This window comes from Erpetoichthys calabaricus, chromosome 5 (genome assembly GCF_900747795.2).
Source record: "Erpetoichthys calabaricus chromosome 5, fErpCal1.3, whole genome shotgun sequence".
In the NCBI taxonomy this organism is placed as follows: Eukaryota; Metazoa; Chordata; class Cladistia; order Polypteriformes; family Polypteridae; genus Erpetoichthys; species Erpetoichthys calabaricus.
Window position 1 is genome coordinate 195,118,437 of NC_041398.2, and position 12,615 is coordinate 195,131,051.

A 12,615-nucleotide genomic window follows, 5' to 3' on the forward strand; every position below is an offset into this window, starting at 1 on the left:
AATATAACATTAGTGTACAATCTCTGAAACATTTAAAGCAGGGGTCTCCAAAATTTTTTCCCTGAGAGCTACTTTTACAAAATGAAAATGGCTGAGAGCTACTCATGTTTTCTAACGTTGATTCTCATAGCTTATTTCAGCCCAAACAAACTGAATAAGTTTGCATTGCCTGAACATTTACAAAATGTTGGTGTCCACAACTCACATTTTGCATTAAAACATCACAAAAAATATTTAGTTCACCTGCAAGTGCATTTTGTATGTCTGTATGCATTTTCTCACACTATTCAATTAAAACATAAATGCTGTCAAAACAAAACAATTCAATTACAAATACACAGATATTACTTATTCATTTGTCATTTTGTTACATGTCACTGTTTCACTTCACAAGAGTATTCACATGTCCAGTTGCATGTGTGATATGTTTTTTAGTTAGTCAGATGACTGGCACTGCATGGAGTCAACAAGAGAGGTGTATGGTAGAGTGTAGCCACTTAGGTTTACTGTTATGGAGTCATTTAAATGTTCATCTGTCAGTCTTGTTCTGAACTTTGATTTCATGACATTCATGTCAGAAAAGGCAGACTTACAGAGGTATGTAGACCCAAACAAAGCAGACATTTTCAGAGCTGCTTGTTGAAAATTCTTATACTTATCTGGCTCTACTAAGCTCCAGAAATGCTGAGAATGCTGTTGAGACTCTAACTGCACATTATTTTGAAGGTTTACTAATATATAATACTAGCCGACACCCACCATAGCATACGGCGGTATAAGAATAGGAACGGAAAATGGGTGAGAAAGGAATTCAGAAATCAAGAAGAAATAAATACTTCTTGAAAGACGCAGTGCGCATGTAGAATTTCTGGCCAAGCAGGATTACATGTGAAAGTGATAAATAAATCAGGCTTTCCGAATTTACGTACTATGGCCATGGCATCCTGATAGTTTTGTTGCATGTATCTTGGACTTCCTGGAAATGTGGACGGTAATATGATCATTTTGCCTACATGTATGTTGTTATGTTTAGCGTTTGCTTGCAGTGCGTCTGATAGTCCTTTGTATTGTTCCATGCACAGATCTTGTTGATGTAATCTGAGATAGTTGAGACGCGTGCCCTTTGTTTTAACATACACATCTACGACATACTGTTGGAATAGTTTGCCGCTGGAGTGAAAAATACTAAATGTATTCCTCATTGCTAATCTGTACGCGTACAATTGCCATTGAGTAAGCCTTATTCGCTTGGCAATTCTTTTATCGGGAACATGTTGTAAATCTTTGTGCCAGCCAATGTCTCTGTAAGGGAATAAAAGTGGGTAAACCATAGGATTGCAATTTATATTGCAGCGTGGAAATCTGTTTACAGGAGTTGCCTATGGGATAGATGCAAATGTCCCTTTCGGCAGGCGGTTCACCATCTTCTCCGACAAAAATCACCACAACACCGTTGTGACATATTGGGGCATTGTATTGTCGTAAATCCTGCCTAGGGTTTTCCTTGAAAACCATTCGTACAGATGGTGTTGGATTGGACTGAGCGATTTCATGCATGTGTTTGTATGCAACGGTCCATATCCTGGAGAGGTACAAGTGTTAGCATATAGTGGAGAGATTTGGTGATAAATTTACCTGTGTGTTTTAAAACAGTATGGTCCGTGGCCAGGAGGTTGAGTTATCTGTGCACCCATGGAAGCAAACGCTAGAGAAGGGTTGTATTCTCGAATGTGTTCACAATAATTTTTAGCTTCTGATGTTTGCTGTGTAAGAAACTGTTGTAAAGACACAGGTGGCTCCCGCAAAGGTGGTAATGCTACTTTACAGTTGTGGCAGAACCTCAAGTACTTGTTGGATGTATTACGCTCAGCAGGCCAGTATAGTGCATGACATGGAAGAGGACGAATAGGAATCAAGAAATGCCGTGTCGGCTGCGTGTGGGCAGGACCGGTTTTGAAGTGGAAGCAGGACGAACCAGAAGAGAAATATACAGTATACTGTATAAGAGATATAAAATCCAATGTCTCACTGTCTGCATGTCTGTCCGCTTTTCACGAGAGAACTACTTAACGGATTTAGATCGGGTTTTTTTTTCTATAATTTGCTCAAACATTCTGGTTGATTTTGCGACTTCTCTCATTTTGCTATGTATCATAGTTCGCTTGCGGTACTGGTTTATTTAGATACTATAGATAGATAGATAGATAGATACTTTATTAATCCCAAGGGGAAATTCGCAATTTCAAAAAATCCGAGACCCGCGCAATGGGTCGGGGGGAGGGGCCTTCTTCACTCACACGCCAGCCTCGGGGCATGCTACTTAACTCCGCTTAGCTAGTAAACTAGAGAACAATTGAATTCAACTTTGTTTGATATTTAAAATAAAGTGTTACTTAGGTCTTGATGAAGATAGATTGCAATTCAGAATGTGGATCGTGATTTTGTGTTAAAAGGATCATGAAACGATTTTTTGGAAAGATCCACCCCACCCCTAATTTGACTAATCAAGTTTTTAAATTTATGTAGGATTCATTAACCCTTTGGCAAGCTACTTGGAAAGGGGTTGCGAGCTACCGGTAGCTCGCGAGCAATGTGTTGGAGACCCCTGATTTAAAGTATGTAAGGCCCTTGTGGCCTGTAGGGGGCATTACAGCTACCTAAACCCTAAACCCCCCAACACAACTTCACAACACAGTCCTGGGTTGAACAAAAGACGTCAACAGTACCTTCACAAGGTTTCCAGTTTCCTTACTTCAATATATACAATAGGCATTAAGTTCTCCTCCACCTTTCCCATGTAGTCTTGTCTGCTTCCTCCCGATTTTGACCCCAAGTCGGAGTACCTCCAATGCTCAACCTATTACCCCAGGAAGCACTTCCAGGTCTGGCAGGATCCCAATGGTCCTTGAACTGTCAGTATTCCACAGCTCCCCCTGGCGGCCCACACAGAACCCAGCAGGCCAGACCGTTGGGACCGTAACTCCCATGCTGCCCTGCAGCTATCCACAATGTGGTCCCCCAGACAGAATGCTGCTACCCTGTGTAAAGGGGGCCATACTGCCCATAGCAGGCAATCGCCCACTGTGTTGTCCTTCCCCGTTCCTCAGTCCATCCTAGATGTTGCTCTGTGGTTTCTAGAACACCAACCCCGGAATAGCTACTGCTGCAACCTCTTTCTGCAGACTTGGCCTGGCACAGCAGCAGAATATCACTGCTCCCCAGCTGTGCTTTGTATCCCCTGGCCTTTAGGCAAGGTAAGCGAACAGAACCCATCCTGGAAGGGACACCTGTTGGTCCCTCACAATCTTTATGTAAGTGTGCACTTGCTTGCAAATAATTTACTGTTAATGATGTCAACAATATAAATAAAAAGCTTACCTTAAAAAAAGCATCCTGACAAAGTAAAAAACTGTTTGGTAGACATTGGTGAAGACGGTTAGCCAATGTGGTTTTCCCACCATTTGTGATGCTAAGAGATAAAGAGCAAAAACACATGCCAAAAATAAACAATCATGCATTAAATAAAAGCCAAAGGGCAAAAGGTATTTAAAATAAGACAATTGCCATATAGATTGTAATATATCCTCCTGTATAAAAAAAATTATTCTGTAGATGAGTAAAACCACCACTTTCCTCATATACTTCTCAGAAGAAAATACAGCAGAACCTGGTTTTATTGAGAGTTACATTTCTATTTTTTTTACTTTGTATTACATAATGTCAATTTGGTTTTGTCTATATCCAGTATTATGTGCTGTATATACATCAATAAAATAAAATTTTCATTAATACTTTTAAATAAAAAAATACATATGTACAGTATTGTAATTTTATTTTTGGGCAATGTCATGCATGAGTTTACAATAGTTACAATAGTCAGTTAGAGTTATTTGCAGTAAGTCCAACATACCCATTAATTCCTGGAAAGTTAGCACAGAACACTATTGTTTTTTAGCTTAGCCCTAAACTTCATAGCAGAAATGCATTTGGGAGTCATGGAGTATGAAGGTAGAATCTGGTGATTACTTTCATCACATAAAAAAGAGTTACCTGGGGAAGAACTATACATGAGAAGATATACATGATGAGTGAGACAGACAAAGACCACTGAAATAAATTTTGAGGTATTAGACTTTTGAGTTAATAAGAGGTATTTACTTAAAATAAATTTGTGGGAATAGGCAAATTGCAGATGAATGAAACCAAATTAATTCTGCTTTATTGCTAAATATATTAGTAACAGAAATAGAAAAAACAATAATTTTGGAAAAGGTACACCAGAGTATGCTGGAGCAATGTTAGGGTACGAAATGTTAGGGTACTAGCTAGGTCACCCCTATTAATAAACAAAATGAAAATTATAGTCACTTGGGCACACAAACAGAAAATAAATTGGCTTAAGAAAGCCCGAAACAGTTGGTTGTCAGGTTAAGAGCTGATGCCACCGTCTGCAAGCAGCCCGGTTTTATGGCGTCTGTGCCGGAAGGGGTGGAGCATTCTCTTGCATTGTGGCCAGAGATAGGTGACCTCCTTGGGCAGCTTTTCGGTGCTACAGGGAAATGAGAATGTACTTTTAGCGCCAATGCCTCCGCTTATCTTTGGGTGGTACTGCTTACTAGAGCCAAGAAGGTAGTCCCCAGGTGCACATGTATGACAGTGTATATATCATTTTCAGAATAAATAATTTTCAAAAGCAGTAGTAGGCCTAACTTAAATGCTGCCATCATATTGGACTGCAGAATTAATGCAGCTTTTCAATGTCTCTCCAAATCTCACTTTTAGAAGATGGCCTATACCTAACAATGTTTCACAGCTTTTACATTAACACATACTGTAACTTTTATCTGTTTTATGTATTGGTGTAGTCTTATTTATTTTGGGATCATTCCTTAAAAAAATTATGGTCTACTGTTTTTATTCATATCGTATACAAGTGGGTGGCTTATATGGGATTGTATAGATATCAGATTTTATTATGTTGTAATATGTAACCTGGAAATCACTTTCTGCTACAAATGTACTATATAAATAAAGTTACTAATTTTTATTAGTATAGCTCAAGCAGTGCTATCCATCTGAAATTATGGGTTTAGCCTGCCTACCAATTTGTGAGATTTAAAAAACTTTTATTGTTTGAGGACAGTGAAAGAGCTCTCAAGATCAGATAATAATTCTCAGGATTCTACTGGGACCAAGAAATTGATGAGCAGAAATTTTTCAGCTTGCAAAAACTGTGCCATATGTTGACATACCTAGGGAGTTACCATGACCTCCTGTCTCACTACTCTTATGTCACTGGCTCTGGCTATAAGTTCTTTCTGGTCTTGGCTGTGACACAAGTGGCCTGTGAACAAAGCGTCTCCACACTGAAGCTTGTGAAGTACAGGCTGAGGTGCTCTGTTACACTGGAATACCTTGAGGCCTTTATGCTTATGTCAGTAGAGAGGGAGATTCTTGTTAAAGTTGACACTGACTGTATAAGCAGTGAACTCTTGGGCCACCAGCTGAGATAAAAATGTCTTTTATGTAGTATGGCTTTTTTTGTACATCTATGGTGTGACCTTGATGAGAGTGAGATCCCAACCTAAACTTTAATCCAAGTCCAGCCCTGCTTGCTTGTAACATAATTTTGAGTTGATTTTCTTTATTATTTGCAATCATGGGTCCATTCTGATGACTAGGCTGTCTATGTACTTTACAGGCTGCTTAAGTTTTCTGAATTGTATGCAAAAAATGTTTGAATTACCAAAAGGTTAAAAAATGTTAACATGTATTGCAATTATACCAAGCTACCATGTTCATATATTATTTGGACTGCTGTACAACTATTCATTTTATTTCAGACTTAGAAGCAATTTAATTTTTAAGAGCCTCCTGCAAAGTTATTCAGTTATTTATGTTGACCAAACGCTTTGCATTTAAGTAAGTGTTTACTTTCCTGTATTTTTTGTAGTTTGCAGAAGCACAGATCAGGAGCGCATTTTGCAATGAATTATAGGCAACAGATTCTTAAACAATTACAAAAATAACAGTGTTTGTTAAGAGTTGTAAACATTATTTATTACAAATCAGATTTTTGGGGAAAAACTTTATTATAATGTTTCCATTCCTTGATAAACTGAATCTCAGTAAAATATATTAATATTAAACTGACCTTAATCACTGTAAGGTAGCACATGGCATTGTGGTTAGCGCTGCTGCCTCATAGACCCAGTATCATAGTTCTGAATCCTGTGTCTGGTCCTTGTTTGTGTTGAGTTTTCATGTTCTCCTAATGTCTGTGTAGTTTTCCTCCCACATCCCCTAAGAGGTACTTGACAAGCTGATTGCCTAGTGTATGTGTGTATATGTGTAGAAATGTGCCTTGCAATGAACTGGTGCACTGTCAAGGTTTCTTCCTGCCCCATGCTACTGGGATAGACTTCAGGGGCCTGTAATTCAGATAAAAAAGATTTCCTTACACTATGGTTGAACTGGCAAACGAAAAAGCACAATTCACAGCAACACCTGGTTTTTCAAATGTAATTGGAGGGGTCAACTGCACACACATTGCTATTGTAAGGACGGTGGACAAGTTACATCAGCCAGGGATTAATCACCAAAAGAATGAGCTGTCATTACATCATAAATAGGGCCTATAGCTGGAAAATCTATAAAAATGGCAGCAGTACAGAGTCGCAGGTGCTTTTTCCAACTAGTATGGCAAAAGGCAAGCAGTCCTTTTAAGAATAGTGAGTCACCTCAATGTAAAGAGCAGAGAATCGGTCCATTGTGGCGCTCGCAAAAAAGGCACCTTCAGAGAATGAATTTGCTTATATAAATAGAAAGCATTTCCACTCTATTAATGTGCTGCTCTATAGTGCAAAAATATTGTGTCGCAGTGCGCTATGATGAACCTGAACCTGACCCACCAAATGATCAGCAAGACTGGACAGCATTACAACTTCGTTTGAATGTAATTAGCTGAATGTAAAAACAGGTAATCAGATGCAGCATTTATTTTTTAACCAATTAATTTCCTTTGTGGTCAATATCACATCGTACAGCCCTTATATTCCTTAGTTTATTGGCCACAACTCTTACAGCATCCACTATTGCATTTTGTGACTCCAGAACAGTCTGTAAGCCCATAGCCAGATGGCCTCCCAGCAGTTTCTAAGGCAGAGGTGTGTGTGTGTGCAGCCAGCACCTAAAAACATACTTTGCACAGCATCATCATCACCACCTGACCATCGCACAGGGGTCAGTCTTTGTAATATTGTCTGAAACAGAATAAACAAACGGTGGGCTGCGACTCTCCTTTTCATGTCAACTGTGATAGCTGACCACTTTCTTTTTTCTTTCAGGCACTGTGCAGCTTTCTGAACTTGAACTTTCGAGTGTCTCCGCGACACTTTTGTTTCTTATACCACTGCGTAAGCCAACAAATAGTACATTTTTCCTTGCCTCCACTTCGCATTTGCTGAAATCCTTCTTTTTTTCACGTGCCTTTTCTATTGTTTTTTAACCAAGCACTGAATGAAAGGTAATATTTATATACTGTAGATTTGCATATCAAATATGTGAAATTCTGGGAGGAGTCGGGGTGTGCCTGTAGGTGCGTGCACGCGAGTTAAATTTCAAGTTTGTTTGAGATTTGTAAAGGGGAAGTGTGTGGAACTTGGCGTATGCACAGATTTATGCATCTGGATTTTTTTGTGCGTATGCACATTTCCACTTTTGTCTGTAGGCCATGTTTAAGTGCGAATTCTAAGCTGCCTACGAACCTGAGTTAGATTAAGCAGGTTTCAGAAGCTATGTAGGTATGAAAATTAGAATTTGAGAATATTCTAAACATCTGTGAGGGTATATGCAATTGCCTTTTTTATAATTATGAAATATGGCCCCAAACAAAATGTGCTTAATTAAGTTTAATAATTCATCTTTCAGCAAATCAACAACACAGTGGATAGAACGAATTTACATAGATGCTATTGTACATAATGAAAGCTAGAGTAGTTTATGATGAATTCCACGGTGAATTGTTAACAGTTTTTACATGGAATAGTAATGTATGGACACAAGCCCTGCAGAAAGAGACAGAAGATTCTCAAGAGCAACAACAACTTGTGAGACAGATGATGGTATACAGAGACAACTTTATAATGTCTTTCCTATATTTTTGTGACAGCTGAATACCCAAACTAAACCAAAAAGCCAAATTTACAACTCATCCATATTTGCAATAAGTAATTGCTTAAATTAAAATTCAGACCACTTCAGCTGGAGTTTATGACAGTCAGTCAGTGACAAGAAATAAATAGAGGTCCAATAGCAGATATGCTGGTTTCCCTTCTACAAAAAAATGGATTTATACATGAGTGTGGTCAGATCATAAGCTGCTCTGGACAACAATTACTGTACAATAGCTTGCATATATCAACAAAATATTCCATTAAAATAAGCTAATTATCCGAACATTCAGTAAGTTCTGACAGCAAAAGCACACTTTTGGGTTCATCTCATTATCACTAGAGGTAGGCTATGAAATTATAGAATGACTTTCATATTTGTATTACTAAAAGAAATACTATTTGCTGTGGTGTTCCTTCATTTCCTATTACATTTTTTCCATTAGATATATCAAGTGCTAAGTCCAAATTGTGGTCCAGTAATTTCCTGTCTCTGAGCTTTCACAATTACATGCAATGCTCAGCCAGTTCTCTTCCTAAATACATTGCTCATATTTCCATCCTTAGTCTACTTATTACATTTTTGCTCATCATGCTGGTGTATTTAGTTCAATCCATAACCCCACATCTTTATATATTTATAGGGTAATTATTTGAGATGCTTGGAGAGTTTGTTCCTGGACTATATGAGTAGACCATCTGGCCCAACTGCAATTTTTCCTATTGGACAAAGATTTAAATGGAAGATGCAATTATCTATCTGCTTCAAAGATTTACTCTCACCTGGACAACACTGGCAGCACTGTATTATATTTTTTGATATCTCCAGCACCTTCAGTACCATCCAGCCATCCCTGTTAACGGGTAAACTCAGGGTTATGCAGATGGATGAGCCTATGGTGTCCTGGATAATGGACTATCTCTCAGGCAGACCACCGTTTTTGAGACTCAAGGACTTCTTGGTGCTGGAAGAATTGTTTGCAGATAAATATAAGCAAAACAAAGGAACTGCTTATTGACTTTTGCTGCACCAAAGATACTCTATGTCTGGTCTCTATTCAGGGAGTAGATATAGAGGTGGTGCACTCTTAGAAGTACATGGGGTTTCACACCAATGACAGGTCGGGCTGGTCTCATAACACAGAAGAACTATATAAGAAAGGACAGAGCAGGCTATTTTTTGCAGTTTTTTCTTAGGACACTGTGATTTTTTAATGTGGGTAATGACATCCTTCACATCTTCTACAACTCTGTGATGGCCTGTGTGATTTTGTATGCTGTGGTGTGCTGAGCTGGTAACATCACTTCAAGAGAGGCCCACCAAATCAGAAGCTTTTCTTTCTTTTTAATAGAGGCAAAAATAAAATTCTATCTATTATTGTCATAAGCACAGAGTATACTAAAACTCGTATGTTCTACTCTCCGGCACCATGATTATGGAGGAGAACTACCTTTTAGAGTGATATAATATTGATATTGCTATAATATCATAATTATGTTCAGCTACATACAACTCCAACTCACTTATTTTGAAGATTCTAACATTAAAGAAAGCTAGTTTAAATATGTTGCTTATTTTAGTTTTCCATTTAAGCATTAGGTTAAAATTTACTGTACCTAAAAATTCCCTCATGGCTCCTTAGTTTTAAGAGCAAATCTATATTATAATTAACTCTCAAACCGCAGTAGTACAACACTTCCCACTTTTTCCAATTCAACTCAAAAAGATGACGTCAGTACATCATTTTTAAAACTGGAGTCCATTTGATATTTATTTTATCTCTTGTTTGGAACCTAGACAGAGGATACCACAATGAATAAAACTGAAATTAGCACGACACTTTACATGTTAAAACGGCATGTCATATGCATGCCTGTATGGCTTCATCTTTTGACAGACTGATGCAATTAAAAAAATAGACACTTAACTAAACATCTGCTTAGTTAATTCTAAGGTCTGCATTAAAATAAAATACCCATTTTGGTATTTGTCTTGTGTGTTTTACAGAAAGGTATAGTACATCTTTTATTCTTTCATTCTTCTTCGTCTTTCGGCTGCTCCTGTTAGGGGTGGCCACAGTGGAACATCTTCTTGCATATCATTCTTTCATATCTTTTATCCTTTCATTCAGGGTACTAAAACTGTATTTTAAACTCTAGTTCATCATTAAATGGGCATATTATAATTTGAGAAGTTATGAAAAGATTTTCAAATACAGCCCATTTTACAACCATTAAAATGATATTCACAGACATAACTCTAATAGACATTTTTGCAAACAACAGCCTATACATTCATGGATTCCTGGCAGGTCTATGATCATATAGAAAATTTTAATTCATCTTTCATTTTTAGGAAGATTAAATTACTCATACAAGGTTACTTTTGTCACTTTAACATCTAGCGGTTATCTTGATTTGAAAAGGAAAAGCAAACAGAAGAAGAAAAAAATCAAGATATAAAGTTATTATCTGACCTATCATCTCTTATTATTCCAGGATAACTGAAGTAAACTGCCACAATTGGGTACATATTCACTATATATGCTAAGTAATTTCTGGCAGCAAATGATCTTATGAATGTCCTTAAAAATCTACACTATAAGAACTGACTGTTACCACGTTATAACTCTAGGGAGAGCCAATAATAACTAAAGGACATACACTGATCACATTTGCAGTAGTCATTTTTTGTTCAGGCAAAAGATTTACCTTTCTATGAAGAATCTGAAGCTTAGAATGATATTTAAGTCTCTGTTGCCAAGTACTTTTTTTATCATTTTCATGTTAGTAAAAAATTATTACCCAAAAAATAAACAAAAATAGAAATGATTTATTATAAAACTAAAAAATAAAATTGTACAAGTCAAAAATATCTGCAATTAAAATCTGTAAAAGCAAGCCATAATCTTTTTGTGATGCTCACAGTAATGAAGCATTCAGTAGATTTCAAGATAATGTCACTAAGAGTGTGAGAAATCTGACAGTTCCTCTTCTAAATTAGGCCTGCATCTTCAGCTTAATAAACACAACATTTTTTAACTGAAATATAGACAGAGGAAAGAAAAATACTCGCTCAAACAATGCAATATCAAAAGAGGTTCAGCACTTTCGTGGCATGTCCACACTAATCAGCAACTATACACTACACTATAACAGGAAGACTGTCAAATATGCAATTTGTTATTGTATGCCCTGCAACAGACTCGGGGACAGATTAATGGATATTGACAATTGGGCAAGTGCCCAGCTGCACAAGGACCTGGTGGATCATGGGCACCAAATAGTGTAAATAAGTAAAAAGTGTTTTTCACAGTGAATATCCGGTGTCTGCCAGCAACCTTGTTTGTCAAATATTTTCCTTGAAATTTGTTGTGTGGCTGGACTTAGGTAAACATTTCTTTATGCACACGATGATGCTTTGAGAGGCCAATGTGATATCTCTGAGCTGTAGTAGTCATGTGCAGAACTTTCATGCATGCCTACTGTAAAATCATTGCCAACATGGCCATAGCTGGGTCATAAACAGAAGAGGAAAAAAATTTAATTTCAGCTACTGAGTAATGCCATGAGAAGTACTAACACCCAAACCCCCAAGCCCACCAACCCTAGTGTCTAACTGCACTAGTCTCTTTCACTTGTGGTGATTTCAACATCCAAGGCTCTTCAATTGCTGCATGTGGGTTGTCAGTAAACTTGAAAAGGTAAAAATGGGTCCCAAAGCCACAAAGGTTGAGAGACACTGACAGATTTTCATCCCACATTTGTTAAAAAAAAAAATAATAATAATATACTGACAATATTTGAAGTATTGCCACAAGATAAATAACACTGATCCCTGTGTGCCAGCACCACATTGCTAATTATGCACACAAATTAGCCATGTACCCAGCAAGAATTCAAAACAAGCCTTAAAAGGAGCCCCTGCCCTCATCAGAAAACACAGAACATGCTGTGAAATAATAAAAACAAAAGATTTATAACTATTTACAAGGGGTTTCTTTCTTCTCGAGGGAAGAAGTAAATGTGAGGCATTATTTATTGCTATTTTGTTTGTTGCATTTGAATGTTTGTGGTATTCATTCCATCTGTGTGTTTTCTTGTTTGAGGAATGGTGTTGCAGTAGTTAGCACCCACAGCCTCACAGCTCAAATCACATATTTGGGCACAATAATCCATCCAGCATTGCTGGCAAATTTTTCCATAGCCCTCAGGAACACATTATATTCCCCTCAAAACTACTTCAGTTCCTCTATCCCCGTTGACTTCAATGTAGTTTGTGATTTCTGTGATTTCACTGAACTTGAGGCAAAATTAATTCAATGGGTTTCGTTCACCATGATTCAATAATTTCCCCCCTGCCAAACCACTATTTGTTCGCTGTATTGTGTTCTTTCTCACCCAAGAAAAAATCTGTCTCCACTCTCTACGTTTTAATTTGAAA

The 12,615-nt window shown here is 37.5% G+C and overlaps 1 protein-coding gene across 3 annotated transcripts in view; it reads right to left on the reverse strand.

Annotated features, from left to right (window-relative positions):
- The window catches only part of LOC114652143 (nicotinamide riboside kinase 1-like), a 71,764-nt gene that overhangs the window by 31,914 nt on the left and 27,235 nt on the right, over window positions 1–12,615 (reverse strand). For all 3 annotated transcript variants that reach the window (XM_051928461.1, XM_028802359.2, XM_028802360.2), the window contains exon 3: window positions 3,379–3,469. In XM_051928461.1, coding sequence (XP_051784421.1) covers window positions 3,379–3,469 — 91 coding nt within the window. The remainder of the gene's footprint in view (window positions 1–3,378; window positions 3,470–12,615) is intronic.